The sequence below is a fragment of the Lepidothrix coronata genome, unplaced genomic scaffold (genome assembly GCF_001604755.1).
Source record: "Lepidothrix coronata isolate B3197 unplaced genomic scaffold, Lepidothrix_coronata-1.0 Scaffold105, whole genome shotgun sequence".
Taxonomy (NCBI): domain Eukaryota; kingdom Metazoa; phylum Chordata; class Aves; order Passeriformes; family Pipridae; genus Lepidothrix; species Lepidothrix coronata.
The window spans coordinates 990782-1011010 of NW_016690285.1; the positions used below are offsets into that span (position 1 = coordinate 990782).

At 41.0% G+C, this 20229-nt stretch overlaps 1 protein-coding gene across 3 annotated transcripts in view; it reads left to right on the plus strand.

Moving 5' to 3' along the window:
• The window catches only part of MBD5 (methyl-CpG binding domain protein 5), a 109397-nt gene that overhangs the window by 61008 nt on the left and 28160 nt on the right, over window positions 1-20229 (plus strand). Inside the window, exons 3-8 of one of the 3 annotated variants that reach the window (XM_017823746.1) lie at window positions 962-1103; window positions 3715-3905; window positions 7458-7515; window positions 14901-15595; window positions 18763-18865; window positions 19227-19407. In XM_017823746.1, the coding sequence (XP_017679235.1) occupies window positions 15483-15595; window positions 18763-18865; window positions 19227-19407 (397 nt within the window). In that variant the 5' untranslated portion in view covers window positions 962-1103; window positions 3715-3905; window positions 7458-7515; window positions 14901-15482. Of the gene's footprint in view, window positions 1-961; window positions 1104-3714; window positions 3906-7457; window positions 7516-13197; window positions 13303-14900; window positions 15596-18762; window positions 18866-19226; window positions 19408-20229 lie in introns of those variants that run through there. The other 2 variants (XM_017823745.1, XM_017823748.1) reach the window with 2 other exon arrangements.

Here is a 20229-nt window from a genome sequence, read left to right on the forward strand (position 1 = left end):
GGAAGTGATCTGGGTTAAGACTAATCCAGCAGAAATACCCAAATCGGCTCCCTTGGCTGATCCACTTGGGAGCAGAGGGAGCAGCCTTGGAGCAGGGGCCGAGTTGTGCCCTCTGATGTGAGGAAGGGGCTCCACCTTGGGGATTTCCTCCTCACATTCCAGGGAAATGAAGGAGTGAGGAAAAAAACCTGGTGTCCCCACAGTGTTCAAGGTTTGAGGAGCCAACAGAGCCCTGGTTTAAGCCAGGCCTAGATTGGTTGAGGTTCCAGCTCTGCATTGGGGAAAGCTGAAAATCCTGCGAGCCCTGTAGTTGGTCCAAGCTTAATCATGCACAGGTATTTCCCCCCACTCTTAATGCTGGTTCTAAGAATAAAATTAAACACAAGGCTCTGCTTAGGCCGAGCTCATGACTCACCATCACATGTTCAAGTCACAGAATTCCTCGGAGCTGTGTTTGTTTTGGGAGAAAATCTACAAAGCATTTCGGGAAAAAAAAGTCTGCAAGTCTATAATCTACTCTCAATGGGGGTTTTAATGTTAATTTTTTTAATGTTAATTTTATTACTTCTTTTTATGTTAATTTATGTATATATGTGTATGTGTGTGAGTGTATATAAAGAGAGGCAGTGTGGATATAAATCAGATATAAATAAGCAAAACCGGGCATCTTTTGTACCATTTCAGTTCCCTGAAGTTTTCTGGTGGCTCATCTCAGGAATATCTCCTTTAAGAGCCCTGTTATCCCTTCTCCAGCTGTGTGGGCTCTGTTCCTACAGCCTTAAATCCTGTACAAATGTAAAGCAGAGGAGGATAAGGCCAGACCTGGACCCTGCCTTGGACTGTAGGGAATTCTCCTGATCCTGTGTTCATGGTCAATGAAAAAAAGGGATCCTTCCAGTGGGAACTTCAGGATGATTTGCCTTTCTGCAGCCCTTTCAGTCCAGGATGTGTTTCCTTGCAGGAAGAAGAGGCTTTATCGCAACAAAACAGGCAAAGAAACACAAACACTTGAAGAAACAGCACTTCTCCAATTCTTCCCAAAAGTCCAGAGCCCCACCAGATCCTGGTGGATTCCAGCCACCAGTCTTCCTGCTTGGAGGTAGGTGAGTTCTCTCTTTGCCTCTCCTGCTGGTGGCCCAGAGAAGGTGAGGATTCCCCATCCCTGGAAGTGTCCAAGGAGCAACCTGGGATAATGGAAGGTGTCGCTGCCCCATGGCAGGAGGTGGGACTGGATGGTTTTTAATGTCCCTTCCCACCCACACCATCCCGGGAATTCTCTCCTTGTCACACATTTAGGTAATAAACACAGTGATTTCAAATTTTAACATGATTTTTTTCTATTTTCTTTGATGTGTCAGAAGTGTTTGATGGGCTTGTTTATCCCCTGGTGTTGTAGTACCACCCCTAGAAATGAAAGATAATATATTTATTTTTAGTACTATGGAACACAGTGCAATGACTGAATATAATTCAGTGTGAGTTTGGCACTTAACAAAACAATTATTGAAAATTAAAATCAGACTTGGATGCTCCTAACCTGGTGTCCAAGCCTTTGCTCATATTTCCCAGCGTGGAGCCCTTGGCTGTGGTTTGGAATTACCTGCTTTGGAGGGATGGTTTTCATTGATGCCACGGGGTAAATGGGAAAAATAACCTGAGAACCAGCCAATAATCGAGTTGATTGGTTCAGAAGAAATGCATTTTAAACCCCCCTGAAGTGAAGAGGTTGCCATCCCCTCCTTACACTCATCTGTGACAGCTCACAGGTGAAAGGTTGAGTTTGTTTCTCTCACAATTTTGTTTATTTTTCCTTTTTTTTTCTTCAGTATCTTTCATTTTAGATGCACCAAATAATACCAGAGTTGTAAGAATATCGTATCTGCAGAGATTAGAGGGGCACAGGATTTTTTTAATCTGTTGGCACAGCCTCGTTATGTAAATAGAAAGCTCACAAAGGGAACCTCACAGCAAAAGGCTCTGGAAAAAACAGATGTTTCTTCCCCAAAAATACAGTCACCGTGAGATTCCTGCAGCTTTGGAGGACTCTGGGAAGTTTAATGTTATGGATGTGTGTTCAGTCAAAAAATAAAAATATTATAGTCCTTAAGTCTGTTTTTATATCATCAGAACAGACAATTTTTGCTGTTATTTTATTGACACTGTTTAATTTTGATAAGGTGAGAAATCAGGTTATTTATGTAAATTAATTTTTTTAATGCTTTCCTGTGGATTTCTTGAGGCCTTTAACAGAAGCTTCTTTCCCTGATGCTGCTCCAGTCCTTGCACTGTCCATGTGACCCAGTTTTTTTTTTAAGCCCTGCTCTGACTAAGGTTTTATTCTTGGGCTGTTTCATCCATCTATTGGAATTGTTTCCAGTAAATTAGTTTTGCAGTGTTTGCTGTGATCAGCATTACATGCTCCAGGGGAACCCTTCATAAAAATGCCTCTTATCAATACCTTTCAATGTGTTGAAACATTAATAAAGAATTTGAGATGAAGATTGTTTTATCCATAGGGAAATTATGATCTAAAATATCTTTTTATGCAAATTCTTTAATGGGGGGATTATCCCACCTTTCTATTTGATTTCTTACCATAAAGATAAGCTACACTGTGAAGCCATGGATTCTTATTTATCTATAATTATATGTTTTGAAATAATTCAATAATATCTATGTGTTAGAATGGTCATGTTTTGAAATCTATTATTATATAATAATACCATGATATGATGATGGTCATATTTTGAAATAATTCAATAATACCTATATAATATATCATAATGGTCATGTTTTGAATGATATTATTATATAATAATGGTCACATTGTGAAATAATTCAGTGATATCTATATGTTATATGATAATATCTCTGGACTGAATGTACATAATATACAGTATAAAGAGCAGGTAAACCCTGTGACTTGTGTGCTCACACCCTGTTTGTGTGGCTTACCTGAAATTTTTTATTCCTGTTTTTGTATCAATGGGTTTGCTGTGACAGGAGAAGGGTTTAACAACAACCAAGAGCTTTATTGTGGTGACAAATGGCTTTTGAAGAGGCTCCAAATACAAAAATCACAACAAATTCATTACGTTGGCTGTAGGATTCGAAACCCAGGGATGCTGCAGCTGTTTTAATTGAAGATTTATTTTGTAAAAGCTGTGAAATCCCCAATAATTCTGAATTTGATGCCTGTGCTGAGTTCTCAGGCTCTCAGATCCGAGGTTTTAACCCCTTAGTTCTTTGGATGTGCCTTTAACCCGATGAGTTCCCAATCCATGTCACCCCTAAAAGAGTCTAATTAATTGATTTAAAGGACTGTTGGCTCCTCTTGCTGTCAGAGACATTCAAACACATCAATCATAACTCTTTAAAACCCAACCTTTTCATCCTTAGTGGGAGATTTTCAGTGTGGATTAGCACTACCTGAGGTGGCTGAAGACATGACCTTTTACTTTGCCTGCTAAGGATCCATACACTCATTTTTATAGGAATTTCCTCACTCTTCTGGTCAGTGAAACACCATCAAGTAATAAAAGGTATCTTTGTTTCTGCTCAGTTCCAATCAGAGCCGTCCTACCCTTGAAAATCAAATATTCTTACAGTTTAAACTCAAGTAGTTGCACTAGGACTTACAAAGTGACCAAGAAAAGTGAAATAAAGACATTTGGCTCATTTTTTTAAATTGAAACCCTCTGATTATCTCCCCAGATGTAACACAGGGAGCAGGAATTCCTCAGATGAGGGGTGGGGGAAGCCCAGGAGCCACCTCGATGGACATAGGCCACTGTCGAGAGCACAACAGGAGACTGTCTAAAGCCAAGCTCAAAGTGCACCAAGAGTTTTAAGGAGCCTAAAGATCCCCAAGATAACCCCAAGCAAGACCATGAGAAGCAATGTAGGTGAGTATTCCAAAGTAAATCTCTGCATTTATCGAGCTGAGAAACTCCTGGGTTTTGGGTTTGGTGGTTTTACGACACAGCAGCAAAGTTCCAAGGCAAAATATTTGGGCCAATATTAACAAAAATTAAAGAGAAGAACTGGCATCTTCAACATTTCATGGTGCTCAAGTAGAGAAAGGAACAATTTAGCCATTTATACCTTTGTAGAGGATGGACAGTGCACCCATAGGTGGAGTTTTGATAAGAGAACAAAGATTTAAATGATTGTGTGGAACCAGCATCTGAAGAACAGTGTTTGAAAGGTGAGAAAATTCCCAATTTTGTGTCACGTGGAGTATTAGTCATATTTGGGAGCAATATATTTTGCCATGATTGAACAACAGAGCTCCAGTTATCCATGCTGGAAAATATGCAGCACCACTCCTGACCTGGATTGTGTTGTAGCAGCGAAGTGGAGCTGCCTTGCCCTGGGATCCAGCCAGAATTCCACGATATCAAATGAAATGCTCTTATTCTTATAGATTTTCATCATCAAAATGCAAGGTTAGGGCCACGTCAACAACCAGCAGATGGGGAGAAAGAAGGGCCCGGGAAGCTCAAAGAACACGGGAAGCAGAGCTATAAATACCGGGCTAATTCCATAGCTTGGAGATTTCTCCAAAGCTTTTTTAAATCCCTCCAGAAAAGACTGAAGAGATTCCCTGATCTGAAGTGCCCCAGTTGAAGGAATGTGTGTGGTTTTAATTTTTAAATAAAATTATGGCCATCTACAGTGGGCTGTTGGGGCACCTCAGTGAGTCGGTGCAGGGTCTGTGCTGTGTTTGCTGCCTCAAAATAAGGTTTTTAAAACACATTGGTACGTTTTCATTCTTATCTTATTCATTTCTTCTTCGGAGAAAATACATAATTTTACCTGCCTGATCACCTTGGAACCAATAAGTACAATATTCCCACAGAATACTGGGTGTTCACAACTCATTTTGAATTTTTCTTTTTAGAGATCTGTCCCTTCCAGCCAACACAGATCAGTCTTCTTTGGGGGAAGTTTATGAAAATAGGAAAGATATTTTGATTTTTTTTTTTTTAAACTTTACATTTAGAAATGTTACCAGTGGAACCTGAAATTGAGGCTTCATTTAGAAATATTTACTAAATGTTTTTAATACTGAATATTTTTAACTCTTGGAAGCAAGTATCGGATTCGATGGCACTCCAAGGAAGGTTTTCTTTTCATGTTTTAATTGAATTTGGTGAATCTGTGATGTTGACAGGTCCTAAGACATCTGTCAGTAGAAAACCTGGATTATGAGATAAGGGAATTGTTGAGTGTATAAGCAAAGGGACTCTTTATCATTATTTATTTATTATTTGAAATAATATTTTAAAATATTTATTATAAAAATACTATTTAAATATTTATTATCAAAATACTATTTAAAAATGTTTCTCTATTATTAAAATTTAAAACAAACCAATTTTATTAAAACTGGTGTTAGCCAGAAGAAGCCAAAGGGGAGAAAAGCAGGACTGATAAAAGAACAGCTGAAAGGATTGGGTTTGTTTATTTTATTTACTGTAGGAGAAAAAGAAACACTGTAGGATGGGCAGAAAAAAAAGAGATAAGAGGTTTTTATCAAAGCAACAGTGGGGGTTGCTCTGTAGATTTAAAAAAAATATTAAAAAACAAGTTAATTTTGCACAAAGGGTAATTTGGGATAGATGAGGGGAAAAAAACAGACCGAATTTTTTTTTTGGTTTGCCTCGTATCTGACTGGAAATGTAGATGAAAAAACAGAATATTTTTCTTAAGGAACTTTTAAAAATGCATAAAAAGGGAGATTTCAGACAATTTCTGTAGTTTTGACCTTCCCCAGTGGCCATTTTTCTCTCCTGAGGTCCCTCTTCGCACCCTCAGTTTCTCTGATTCTGTCAACCTAAATTTTGGGATTAACTTTCCCTTGTTTTCCCTGCGAACTTTTCCTGTTCCTGACAATACCCTTCAGTTGAAAATGAGTAAAATCAGTAAGAGGAGTAAAAATGAGTATACTGCAGTAAAAATGAACCAAAGGACCTTTTTTAATCTTAAATAAAATGCTTTGAAAAAGGCTCCGATTTGAAATGGGAGTGAAATCCAGGTCGAGCAACAGTTCTGGAATTTATGGCGCCGATGGCTTTGTTTATGTTTGGTGGTTTTTTTGTGACAGGGTATATCTTTGTTACTGGGTTCATTTCTTTTGATCAAGTCTTAAATACATTGTGATGAAGAGGTGACTAAGTGATTCTTTGCCCATGTTTTTCCCCAATAACTCACTTCTTTTTGGAGCAGGGACCAGAAAATTCTCACTAGCTGTGTCAGGCCTGAATTTCCAGAGCCATTTTTGGGGCCTACTCAGAGAATAAAGGACCAGTGGAGCTGTAATCAGGATCTGGCACAATCCAGCCCTTAGATTGGGATGAAAAAGTGCATTTTCAAGGTTCTTATCTTCTTTGGAGCTTTGTTCTTGAACTCTTGGATGTGCTGAACCCTTGAAGGCCCACATGGTTTTAATTTCTGGGTGCCTGTGGGCCTTACTCTCATTTTTCTCTTCCCTGCTTTGATGAGCTGGTGGAATTCTCTTGTGCTTGTCGAGCTTGAATATGATTCACCCTTTTGTTTCCTTCCTTCTGAAGAGAATCAAGCCTTTTTTTGTCTGGTTTAGTGCATTTTCAGCCTATTTCACATGCACTAAAACCGGGTTTTACAGCGGGTCAGGTGAGCTAAGCCAGGGACACAGAGCTGAGGGTCCTCCCCAGGTCCCGCCTTGCTCTGATTTAAACATAAATACATCGTGTTTGGGGGGCAAAACACATCCAAGGAATGTTTGCCCCTCAATAGAAAATAAAATATTCTATCATAAAATCAACTGTTTCATTTTCCAGGAGCCAGACTGGAGCCTTCCCCCTTTATGGGACAATGAAATCCGTCCTTATCGAGGTGTCGGCGTGAGCACATCTGATAATTGTCATGGAAAAATTCATCCCCAAAATACACAGACAAGAACATTTGGGCACTTTGCTCTTTTTTTTTTTAGGCTAAAACCACCTTGACTTGCTTAAAACTAAATCTCAGAGTGAAGGGGATGGGGCAGCCAGACACTCGTGAAGCACAAAAATCTGATTTGAAACTAGTGGGGTGTGTACAGTCAAGAATTTTGATCATCTGTGTTGCCAGAATACAGATTAAACTCTAGTAAAGCTGATTTTTTTTTTTAAAAAGAGAACTTAACATTAGCATTTTCTAAATATTATATTTTTTTCCCCCAGTGTTCGTGATGTTTTAGGAAATTAAATATGTACAAAATACAAAGTGGAAGCAGAAATTTTAAAGGAGAAATTTTAAAGGAGAAATAATAATCTAAGAAACTCGAAGTATTTCTAAATATGAATTAAAAATTAATATTAATTAATAAATTATATTTAATAATAAATACTAATTAATACCTTAACATCATAAGTGGAATATATTGCTCGCTATTGCTTCTCTTTTAACTGTTTCAACTGATTCTTTTTCAGCTTGGAAAGAACAAGATGAACAGACCCACCTTCAATCTGATGCTTGATGAGGAAAAAGGTCAGGCTTTTCCGAGTTTTATTTGAATCCTGTGCCCCGCTGGCAATTAGTGCATTGAAAAATACTTTATATGGGCATTACTTGTTTCACAGCTCTTAAATAACAAAGCAAACGTGATGTTTTAGTGGCAGAATATTTTGAAATAAATGGTATATTCATGAACCAGCTGACTCAGAGCAGGGGAAGGAGGAGAAGAAGCTGGAGAAGGAAAGGTCATGTATACAAATCTTCATAAATCCATTTAAAAATGATTACACTTATAACTAATAGAGCTGGTGTAGCAAGGAAGGACTATTTGGCATTTAAAAGGATTAAAACACACTTTTTTTTTTTAATGTCTTTGAATCTCTGAGTCCTCTTTTAGAAAGTAGAGAACTGCCTCTCAAATAAAACAAAATAGTGGGGCCAAATTCTCCAAATACGTTCAATTAGTAAGTAATTACCCATCATATTACACAGATTTGTAGCACCCCAGGGTTCAGAGGCAGCAAAAACTCAACTGTTATTCCATTAATGCCAGCTGAAGCTGTAGGTTTTGCACTGAGGTGTCTGAAGAGCTGCTTTTTATTGATACCATATTTTTTTTAATACCTTAAGTGGATTTTCATTAGGGAAATTGCTGAGCAGAGCTACGTAATTCAGTAAACAGTGTAAAAAAATAGCACTTGGGGAGGGGAAAAAAATTCCCTGTGTCTAAAAATAGCCCGGTCATGTGATTGTTACTTTGGCACAAAAGCATAATTTATGGGTTTAATTTGCAGTCCTGCCACAGTTGTGACGTTCCCCTGCACAGAAACTGGGGCTGAATTATTCCAATTATTCCATTCCTGCTCTGCCCTGACCGTCAGGTGTCTCACACAGAGGAGGGTTATTTGGTTTATTGTGATCTCTGCTTTTAAGATGTGGGAGGATGGGTTTCATTTTTCCCCTTTCTTGCTTGATTGTTGATCTCACAGTTAATGGAGATCTGGGGTTATTCCCATAACTCTGCCCCGGAGCCTTTCGCCAGATTTCCAGGAATCCGGTTTTATTCCTGGTTTTTAGTTGCTCCTCTAAAATCTGGTTGAATTTTCAGGTTGAGATTGTGAAAGTTACATTTAAATGCTGTTTTCTTTTAAAATAAAATCTTTATTTTCCCAAATTTCCATTTCCCCAGTAACCTCTAAGTCAATAATGGCCAGCAAAACCAAACAATTACAAATAGTTTTACCTCTTTATTTCCTGCATCTGTTTATTAGATACTTTAGGAACACTCTGTATCAAACATCCCTGAAATTCATATAATCTTCATTACAAAAGCATTCTAGGACTGTGTTTAATAATATCAGATTCCAGGTTGCTGAGGGTGGGCACCAAGTTCCTCTTTCTTTCTACAATTTCCCCTGAAATAAAGTTGATTTAATAACATTTCTTCACTTCTTATTGACTTCTAGCTCAGTAATATTCTATATAATAATATTCCCTAAGAAAGGTGTTGCTAATGGTGACATCACCCTCAGTTTATTTCTCTTACATGCCAAATATTAGTCTTAATTTTTAATAAATCTGGGGGCTGTCACTGTGTTGACACAAAGTAGGTCTGTCTCGTGTTTTTTGACCTATTTCCCTTTGTAAAGAATAAAATTAATGTGGTGGAAGGGCTGGAAAAGCATCATAACTCCTGTGTATTCTTCCATTTAATAAATTCTTGCTGAAGAGCCAGGGCTGAGGGTTAAAAAGAAAATCCTTTTGTTTCCTGCCTTTTTTTTTTATTTTATTATTATTGTTGGGGGGCTTTTTTTTTCTTTTTGTGAAAACCCTTTCAGAGATGCCCTGTGTGTTTTGTGCGCGTGGAAGGTCTCGAAAGGGTGGATTTAATCCATTCTTTCATTGCCAAGTGACAACCACAGTTGCTCCCAACTCTGGGAATTACACAGAAAAGTGTGTTAAAAGTCATGTTTAGAGAAAGTTCGGGGTGAAAAGTCATAGTTAGAGAAAGTTTCGGGGTTTGGTGCTAAACATACAGGAAATAAAGTGCTAAAAAAATCCTACTCCTTCCCAGTTCCATTGGACACCTGTCATGGCACAGTTAAATCTCCTAAATTAAGGATACTTTGCAGCTCAGTGAACTCTGATTTTTCCCTGGACATTGATAGGAAGGATATCAGATGTGTTTCTGATTAATTAACAGCAGAATTAATCAGGAATACGATGATCCACAATGCTCCAGGAGAAGGGATTTATATTATATATAAATCTAATATAATGTATCAGCTGGATTCCATGGACATAAATCAGTGTTTCTCCATGAAAATCTTTTCCTTATTGTTTTAATGGTGTAGATTCCTGAATGGTAGGTCTGAAGGAGCTGCTTTGCCATCTAATCTTGGATGTTTGGGAATTTAAATGCCAGAGGGTTCTGTCCATCCTGGTCCAGGTGAGCCAGGCTGGGAGCCGGGGCGTGTCCACTGGGATACTGGGAAAGCTCCTGGGCTGTGGATGTAGAGACGTGCACAGTGGCCTGGAATCTTGATGGGGTTTTGCCATTTATGAATGAATTCTCCAAACAGCTCCCATGGGATCATCCAGGTTGGAAAAGACCTTCAAGATAATCAAGTTCAACTCATGACCAAACACCACTGGGTCAACTCACCCAGAGCACTGAGCCACATCCAGAGTGTCTTGAGCAATTGCAGGGAATCATTTCACAGAGTGGTGGCTTCCAATCCTAAAAAAATCCCACAGCATCCAAAGTGGTATCAATTAGGAAAACATAAACCTGGTTATAAAAGTCCTTTATTCAGTTGGAAATAACTCGGTGTCAGAGGAGGTCGGACTAGTATGAACTGGTCTGGCACTGGGGTGATTTCAAATGTATTATTTCAATGCAGTAATTCAGTGCTGGCAATGTATTCTTAATAATCAGGATTTAGGAGTAAGATAAAGATGTGTTTTCCCCCCAGAAGCTGGATTCTGTCATGTGAAAAGTCACGTGTAAATCACATGTACGGCCGTGTCGTGGTCCTGGAGACCAACACAATGAGAGAAGATTGAAGGAAGGAAGGTTTCCTTTACACTTTTTGTTTGTTGAATCATCTCCTAAAAATAGGCCTTCATCAAATATTCACCACTGGTCTAATTAGTCAGGAGAAAGCTGCTTTTCAGAGTGGGAAAGCATTCCCAAAAAGTGATGCAACGTTTGTATGGGATGAGACGATACGGGAGAATCCCAGCTGATTGCTTGGATAAACTTAAACAGATTAATAATGTGCAAGCCATGACCAAACAAAAACTCCTTTTTAACTCTGAGGGGAGGGACAATGATGCTTTTTAAGAAGCTAACTTGTCTCATTAGTTCTAAAACCCCAATAATTAGATTTGAGGGCATTTCCCATTCCGAATGTATTCCGTAGGTTTTTCTGTGCTGCAAAGGGAAACCTCGAAAATTAGGGTGTGATTTGTGTCTCCAGGCAGCGTTTGGTGTGTGTTCCAAGGGTTGGCAGAGCTTTATTCCCAAAATGTGGTCATTCCATAGGTAGACCACTGGGATTTGTGCATCCTTTGTGATCTGTGGAATTGTTGGGCACCGGTAAAAGTTCACGGAGAAAAAAAAGTAACAGCATCAAAAGTGATTGGAGGACAAGGGGGAATGGATTTAAACTGAAAGAGGAGAGATTTAGATTAGATTTTAGTGGGAATAAATTCTTTACTCAAAAGGTTGGACAGGGTTTGGGGCAACATGGGATAGTGGAAGGTGTCCCTGCCCGTGGCAGGGGTGGAATGGGATGAGCTTTAAGGTCCCTTCCAGCCCAAACCATCCTGGGATTCCATGGTGATTCTATATTTTTGCAATATCAGACTGTCAGAATTTGTCTCAATAAGTCCATTTGTTAATAAAATAAATATCAATCATATCATCTGGGGATAGATCAGAATCCAGACAATTAGTATCTACTTTAATTTTTATATTTTAACACCAAGTTTTCTCTTTCCCTGCTTGACTAAAGAAGTTGTTAAAGCAAACACGAGCGGCTGAGCGTGCAGAGAGGCCCTAAAATGCAACATTTCAAAAAAAAAAAAGAAAAAAAAAAGTGAGAGAGCCACATTAAAAATTGAAAACATACCTTCAGCATATGAAAATTAGGGGAGAAATTTTCCGGGGGGGGGAAGGGGTCCAGGGGGAAGAATTCAGTGTAGTTTTGCATAGTTCTCCTGTGAAATATTCCGAAGGATATTGTAATGGAACCGGATTGCAAAACAAATCTAAAAGGCATGTCCTGGCTCACGGGGAGAAGGAGTAATTGGGTTAGATGTGGAAAGTTGTGTTTGCTCGTGGTGAGATAACATGAGTTGTCTGGAGCTGTGAGGAGGTTGTGGAGGAGAGGGATTTATTGCATGGGCTGATGGGAGTCAGGCCTTTGGGTGGGATCCAGTGTCCAGAATACCTTGGATTTGCTCCAGCTCCTTTCTATCCCAATCCAAGGTGTGGAACACTTCAGATGGAGTGTTCGGATGGGGAACGGGCAAACAATGCATCAAGAAATGGGATTTTTCTGCAGTCATGGAATTCACAGGATCACAGAATCCCAGGATCACTGAGGTTGGAAAAGCCCTCCAAGATCAGAGTCTCCCCTGTGCCCAATGCCCCCCTTGTCCCCCAGCCCAGAGCACTGAGTGCCACGGCCAGGCCTTCCTGGGACACCTCCAGGGCTGGGTACTCCAAACCTCCCTGGGCAGCCCCTGCCAAAGCCTGACCACCCTTTCCAGCAGGAAATTCCTCCTCCTGTCCAACCTGAGCCTCCCCTGGCACAGCCTGAGGCCGTTCCCTCTCGTCCTGTGGGGTTCTAAGTCTCTGGAGCAGTAAGAAATATAAAGGTTTGAGTAGTCTGGTGTTATGGAGTTAAATGAAATAACACACAGGAACTTTCCGTGGGGATTAGGGATGGATTTCTGTACCAAAACATGGATGGGCACCTCTTCCCTGTGCCATTGCAGTGGTTACTGTAAGGACTGGGGGCTTTACTGCCTGCACTTTGTGGAAATCCACGTGGAATTTGCTCCTTAGCCATTAATACCCGAAACATTTAAGAGCTGAGAACAAATAAATGTTATAAATTCCGCTTTAGCAATTCTTACTTTCCACAGAATCCCAGAAGGGTTTGGGTTGAAAGGACCTTCTGGATCATCCCATTCCAACTCCCTGACACCTTCCACTAGCCCAGGTTGCTCCAAGCTGGCCTTGGACACTTCCAGGGATCCAGGGGGAGCCCCAGCTTCTCTGGGCAACCTGTGCCAGGGCCTCCCCACCCTCCCAGCCAGGAATTTCTCCCTAATCTCTCATCTAAACCTGCCCTCTTTCATAAAAACATTTAAATACTTTCCACAGAAGAAGCAATTACAGACTTTTTTTTTTACTCCTTTTTGTGCTGTTTCACACCCTGAAGAAGGTTTGATGTGATCAGTTGTGGTGGAGGTGGAATGAGATGTTAACTGAGACAGGAGTCTGCAGACCCAGCAGAAATGCAAGGTTTCTTCCAAGTATTTCTTGCAAAAAAAAAGCAGTTGTTGGATATTATTTGCTCATAGTGGATCCAGGGAAACTGCCCGAAACAGCAACGTGAGCCACATGTTGCCACACAAGGCTGGGCTGAGATGAGCAGCTTTCCCTTCACCCTGTGCTCCCAGGATTTTAAATATGTATTTCCTGGTGTTGTCACGTCACAGAAGGTTAATTCTCATTCAGACTAACAGGAAAATTATTCCTCTATTTTAGCCTTCCATGGGACCTGCAGGAAATTCAGCAGGAAGGTAAATTCTGCCTTGGATTGTATGGAGCATCGTCTGCTCCCTCCTTAAGCAGGATAAAACCAATCCAACACCAAGATTCCTGAACTGTTGCCAAGAGCTTCCAAATCCTATTCCTGTGTCCCAGAGTGAGGATTGTGTCCCTGTGACATTCCCTGGGAGCTTTGCTGGGCAGGAACTCCTCAGTCTCCTGGTCCCTTCCCCAGTCTTGTCCAACCAAGGATTTCATCCTGTTGGAGTGCTCCAGAGTCTTGGAAAGTGGAAGCAGATCCCTGCAGAGCAGCACCAGGCTATTCCAGAAGGCTTCATCCCACAGCAAATCTGAAATCCCAGAATCTTTAAGGCTGGAAAAGGCCTCCAGGTCCAACCTTTGCCCAAATCCCCCCCGTGTTCTTCAGATCTCAGCCCTTCAGTCCAGGGGCTCTGCCCAACCTGCTCCTCATCCTTGGAAATACTCCAAGGATTTTTCTTTCCCCACGGAGCGTTTGGAGCTTTACATTTGTAAGTGGCACATCTGAAGAGAATGTTCTGTGTTAGGGGACTTGAGGGAACACTCCCAGGACTGTGGTTATGCCTCTCCAGTCTTCCTTTAGGAAGGAGCTGTTATTCCTGTTAAATGTAGATTTAATGTGGTGCTCCTGCAGAAATGTGGGATCCTGAGTCTTCATGTTCCATTTCTAGCTCAAAAAACCCCACCTTTTTTTATTAAAATCAGTCAGGTCTGTAAGGTTTACTGTGTTTTAACAAGTTGGCATAACAGGAGTGTCAGGAATGAGGCAGAATTGACAGGGGATCCCAAATAAAACCTGTTAATGTTGGTACTCCAACAGTCATCGGTGCCTTTTGTGTTTGAATTTTAGGATTGCTGTTTATTCTGATGGATTTACTGTTTCAATCCCACACTCCCATGTTTGTCTCACCTTAACAAACCGCCCAAACTCGGGAGCTCAGTCTCACCTGATCAACTTGGAAAGCTGTTTTGGGGAAATAACAGAATTTTGGGGGAATAACATCATTGTGAACTTCTGTCATGAAGAGTTAAATCACGGAGGGGGGGAGGAATTATTCCTGAAGACATTCAGATTGTTTCCCAGGTATTCAGAGATCAGTGCCTTGATGCCGCATTTCCCCCTTTTTACGACACAATTTTTGGAAAGATGATTATTTAAATTTAATCCGAATGCAGCGGTTTTCCATTTTTATGGATATTACCGAGCCCGGAAGCAGCTTCCTCCACATTAAATTCATTCAGGTTTATAAACAATTTTTAAAGGGCATTAATTTAGTCATCTGCTGATGGTTCTGAACAGAAGAATACGTGAAAATATTCAGTGAAAAGATGCATCCCTTAATTCACCCAAACTGTACATTAACTGTGCAATAGCAGCTTCACTCTCGTTGCTTTTAAGATGTAGTTGCATCCACGTATAAATAGAATTTGCTGGCAGGTTTATATTTACTCAGAGCCTTGTTTTAATGGTTCCACTGACATTGAAAATCTTGGTTTTGAGCTCTTGAAATGGCTGCAGCTGTAAACACCTCCCTGGGCTGAAAAACTCGGGGAAAACGCCTCACGTCTTTCCTGCATCCTTGTTTTTCAGGCTGTTTTGTTGGAGCCAAGGAGTCATGAAAGAAACCCAAGAAGACAACTTGGACAGCGAGCAGAAGATAAAAAGCAAACAGAAAGAATGTGGCATACAAAGGGTGTAATACCTGGAGGTATCGGAGCTGACTCATATTTATAAAAAAAAATGAGACGAGCTTTCACCAAGTACAAGTTCTCTTAAGCCAGTCCTCGAGCTGGGAGCCATGCTGGGGAACTAGGAATTCTCCTTCTCCCCCCTCCTCCTTTCTGACAGGGAACGAAAGGATTGGCGAATTATGATTTGCCCAAGTCGGAAGCACTAATTTTTTTCCTCTCTAGAGTTCGTCCTTATGAATAGATAAGGAGTTTAAACCTTGCATATTTAATGTGGACTGTGGTGGGAGAGTGACTCGTTGAACCAAAATGGCCACTGGGAAGGACTTGGTTTCAAACTGAGCTCGGAGCCTCCCGATGCACTTTGTCCGATTCGGGATCAGCCGTGCTGCAGGGCCTGCTCTGGGAGGCCAGGATGACATGTAGGAGAAGGAGATCCCCCTCCTGCTGATATCTCTGGAGACTCACGAGCAGAAACGGGAAAATGAATGGTGGGAAGGAGTGTGACGGAGGGGACACGGACGGAGGGCCACCAGCAGTGCAAGTTCCCGTGGGGTGGCAGCGGCGGGTGGACCAAAGTGGAGTTCTCTACATCAGGTAAGGTCACCCCAGGGGCTCCTGCCTTCATTGCTCTGGCAGTTCTGTCACTAAATTAATTCACTCTGCCAGTCGGGGCAGTAAATGAGGGACTCGACTCCTTCCTCGCGCTCAAAAACGTCACGGGAAACTTGTTGTTTTCCAAGTGGATTTTTGAAGCTGAAGGAGGGCAGGGTGAGAGGGGATATTGGGATATTGGGAAGGAATTCTTGGCTGGGAGAATGAGGAGGCCCTGGCACAGGTTGCTCAGAGAAGCTGTGGCTGCCCCTGGATTCCTGGAAGTGTCCAAGGCCAGCTTGGAGCAACCTGGGCTAGTGGGAGGTGTCCCTGCCCATGGCAGGGGATGGAATGAGATGATCTTTAGGTCCCTTCCATCCCAAATTATTCCAGGGTTCTGTGATTCTTTTGAAAGGGAATTTAACTTATGTAACTACTTAATACCTGTAGAACTTTTGTGGCTACTCAGTAGCTCCAAAAACCATCACTTTTGTTATGCCCATGAAAGTTCTCTGTTCACTATCACTGCTGTTCTCCAGCAAGATTTACTCCTATGGATTCCTCACATCTCTCCTGTAGGAAAAGAAACAGGAACATAAGCCTAAATCTGAAGTTTTAGGTACTTTATGTGTTTATTTTCATAGCTTATTGGGGTTTTTTGGTTTTTTTTTTTGCTTCACCCCGGAACGGTCACGAAGAAATGCGTTGAAATTGGTATTAAATAATTGTGTTCAGACAAACAGACTGTAAATTAAATGTTATTGGAAAAAAAAAGATCAAAGTCAGCTTTAACAAAATTTGGAGAGGGCAGGTTTACATCACACAGGTCCAGCCTGTTATTTGCTTAATCTCATTCCACTATTCTGGCATTAAAATAACCAGTCCCTCACAACATTTTATGTATTACCAGGACAAAACCCTTTAATGAGTCAAAGCCTGCTCCAATTTTACACTAAACTACCATAAAAGATCCGATGCATTCCGGGATTTCTTGTTGATGTTCCCAATTAGCAGAATCCAACCAAATCCGTGTCAGTGATACCCATGTCAGGAGAGAAATCGCCTTCCCTTGCACTTCCCATTACAGCTCTAATTTACTGGGCCTCTGCCTGAGTTAAAAATCAATGAGAAAGGAAAAGTTCTGGGTTGGTTGAGGGGTTTTTTTCCCCAATAATCTTTATATCCAGACACCAGGACATCGAATGCTTTGGTATTTTTACGTGATCCCACCTGCTTTTGAACTTGGTTTTCTACAGCTCTGAGAAGTTTCATGCATTTCCTACAGCCTTGGGAGTGATTGTGTTATTTCTGCCCTCTTGCCATGTATTTTTTTTATTCTTTAATTCAGTGGTTAAAGGGTAGAAGTCAAATAGTCCCATCTCCTGCTTGACATGGAGCATCCACAGGGCTCAGCCAGGGCAGCTGGATCTCCAAGGATTGAATCCTGCTCTGCCCTGAAGTGTGCACAGCGTTTATGGAGACAAGGAAAGGTCAAACAATATTGACTCCACAGCTATCCTAGGGAAAATTAGTGGATATATTAAGATCTGACATGATTTAACCAGGGTAGATGATCCCAGCTGAATACAGACCCTGTGTTTGTGCTCCCCTGTAAAGCACACAGGCTTTGCTGGCAGCTGGCAGCACTTGCTTTGGATTAAATCAAGATTAAATCCATTAATTAACTGGTTTTTATTACCTGGTAAAAGCACTGAGTTGATTCTCAGGGCTTTGCTTGGTAAAACTGTGCTGCTGCCTTAAAGTAGGGCCTAAACCATCCCTGGGAGTGTCCAAGGCCAGGTTGGACGGGGCTTGGAGCAACCTGGGCTAGTGGAAGGTGTCCCTGCCCATGGCAGGGGGTGGAATGAGATGATCTTAAGGTCCCTTCCAACCCAAACCATTCTGTGATTCCATGGATTCTTACAAAGGAAGCGTGAGGAGATCTGTGCACACAAAAGAGATTTTGCAGTTATAGCTCTGCCCAGGAACAGGAAAAAAAATGGGCCTTTTTAAAATGTGGTGGGTTCTTGTGGACAAATAACCCTGGCTGTATGTGCAGGAGGGATGGTGGATCCCACATCCCACAGATTCACTGGACTGTCCTTCCCTCACACCCTCTGATCGTGAGCACAGTGTGGGTTTTTTTCCAGGCTCCAGGATCTCCTTGATCCTGAACTGGTCACGTGTGTCCAGGCAAACTGCACAAAAGGGTTATTTAAGATTGATTTATTCCAGAAATATTCCAGAAAAAAAGGAGCATTTTTTTTGTTTACCCAGTCCTGACTCCAGAGCATATTTAACATGAATTTTTAAGCATCCCAGAAAGTGTCTGTGGAGATCTTTGGTGCAGATGGGATGGTCCAGAGCAAATCCCACAGAAAGCTGTTCCATCGTCAAGTGTGGAGCTGAGCATAGTTCAGGACAGGTTGGCAAAGTCCAAAGGGATCGTGGTTTAACCAGCCTAGAGCTGAAATTAAAATAAATTGAAATCAAGAGTAGTTTTCCCCCTCCTCCCCCAGGATTGCAGACAGGGAAGGTTTGACTTCCTGACCTGTCACTTCAGCCCTATTTTTAGTTTGCTCTTTCATCTTCCTCAGCCTGAGCACTTCTCCCAAAAATAACTATTCCAGGGCAAGTCTGGCAAATAAATCCCTGATTTAAAGTGTCAGCAGAGCTGGAAATGTCACTTGCAGATGTTGCTTTAGATGTCACTTGGTTCTTGTGCGAGAGGAGACGTTTCCACCTTGGGTTTTAAGCGCCAAAGTTTGTCACGGTTTGTTTGGAATTTGTTTTCCTGATCCAAGCTATTCCACTTGGCTTGTTTTCGTTAAAAATGGGGTTGTTAAAAAATGTTTCGTTAAAAATGACAACTCCTGGCTCCTGGGTGGGCTGTTCCTCACTTCCACTGAGAGGGTCCAAGTCTTAGCTGGATGAAACCAAACTTTGTGCAGCTGAGAGACTTGAATGCAGCAGTTTTATTTCCTTTAAAATATGTTTGAGAGGAGTTTTTTTTGGTGTTTTTAATAAGTCTCATTGCAATTCTTGACAAAAAGCAAGAAATAATATGAAAAAAAAAGTAAATATCATCTCTCCTTGTGAGTTTTTAGACTGTCAGGTGCAAGTCATGACCTATCAAATAGCTTTTATTGATCATTTCTGTTCCTTTACAGTCCCAGTGGGTCTTTATTATCCTGCTTGGAGCAGGTGAAGACTTACTTGCTGACTGATGGAACGTGCAAGTGTGGCCTAGAATGTCCTCTTGTTCTTCCCAAGGTAAAGCAAAGCAGCATTTTGGGTCTTTACTGGAATATTTATGATGCCAGCTGATGTGCTGTGCCATGGCTTGACCTCTGTTCACATCATATATGTGTATATCAAATAAGTAGAGTGCACCCAAAGTTCTACCCTAAAATCCAAAAGTTAATCTCCCCTCTGCCTCCTCCCCTCTTGGAAAGGATCTGACTCAGTAATTATAAATATATTTATCATTTCCAAACTTCCTGTCAATGTAGGAGCAGTCAAAGAGCTCTGAGGAACAGAGGAAAATTCCTGTATATTCTGCATAAAATTGAGGTGTGTTTGGTGAGTTTTCTGCCCATAATCATTGCTTAAACACTGGAATTTTCACTCCCAGGTGTTTAATTTCGATCCTGGAGCTGCTGTGAAGCAGAGAACTGCTGAAGATGTCAAAGCAGATGAAGATGTCACCAAACTATGCATCCACAAGAGGAAGATCATTGCTGTGGCTACACTGCACAAAAGCATGGAAGCACCTCATCCTTCCCTGGTTCTCACCAGTCCTGGGGGTGGAACAAGTGAGTCAAACTTAAATCCTGCAGAATCACTTAATAATCTTAATTTTGTATGTGTAATTGCTATGCAAAACCACCCCCGAAAGTCTGATGTGTCTGTGAGTGCAAAAATAAACAGATTTAAGGGATAAATGGAGTGATCAGAGATGTAGGGAGATAGAAAATGAGTCTAAATCAGGTCATTCCCAGCCTAAGAGCATGATTTTCTTGGAAAAGGTATCAGATTGTTCTAGAACAAAGAAAATACATTAACTCCCATCTTTGGGAACTGTGGCAGTATGTCTGATATTCTGTCACATGGGAAATTAGAGGAGCAGAATAAAGTGATTATGAAGGGATTAGGACGTGGCTAAATGGGAAATTGTGTTGTAAAGGAGAAGATACAGCAAAGGAGATCTCCACTGTAATTTCTCAAGGATTATTTTTAGGCACCAACCTGGATTAGCATTTTAATTATCCATGTCAACATAAAAAAAAAAAAAAGAAAAGAGGTAATTTGTTGGTGGCTGGGAGTTGACAGGTGTTACCAAAACAAGAGAAGGTCAAAAGCACGTTGTAAAACTGGGGGGATCACTGAGATCTGGGGCGAAAGAAAAGGTGTAACAACAAATCCTGATGATTCTGAGGTTGTTCACCTAGAAAAAAACAACTTTTAGCTGTAAATTATTGAGAAATAAGACCCAGATATTGAGAAGTAAGACCCATAAGATCAGATGGCAGGATGGTGCTGACCAATGTGAAGTTTAACCCATGCTGTTCATAGGACTGATTTTCACATTGAAATTTAGGATTTTAAACCTCTGTTTACATTTTTTTTTCAATGTC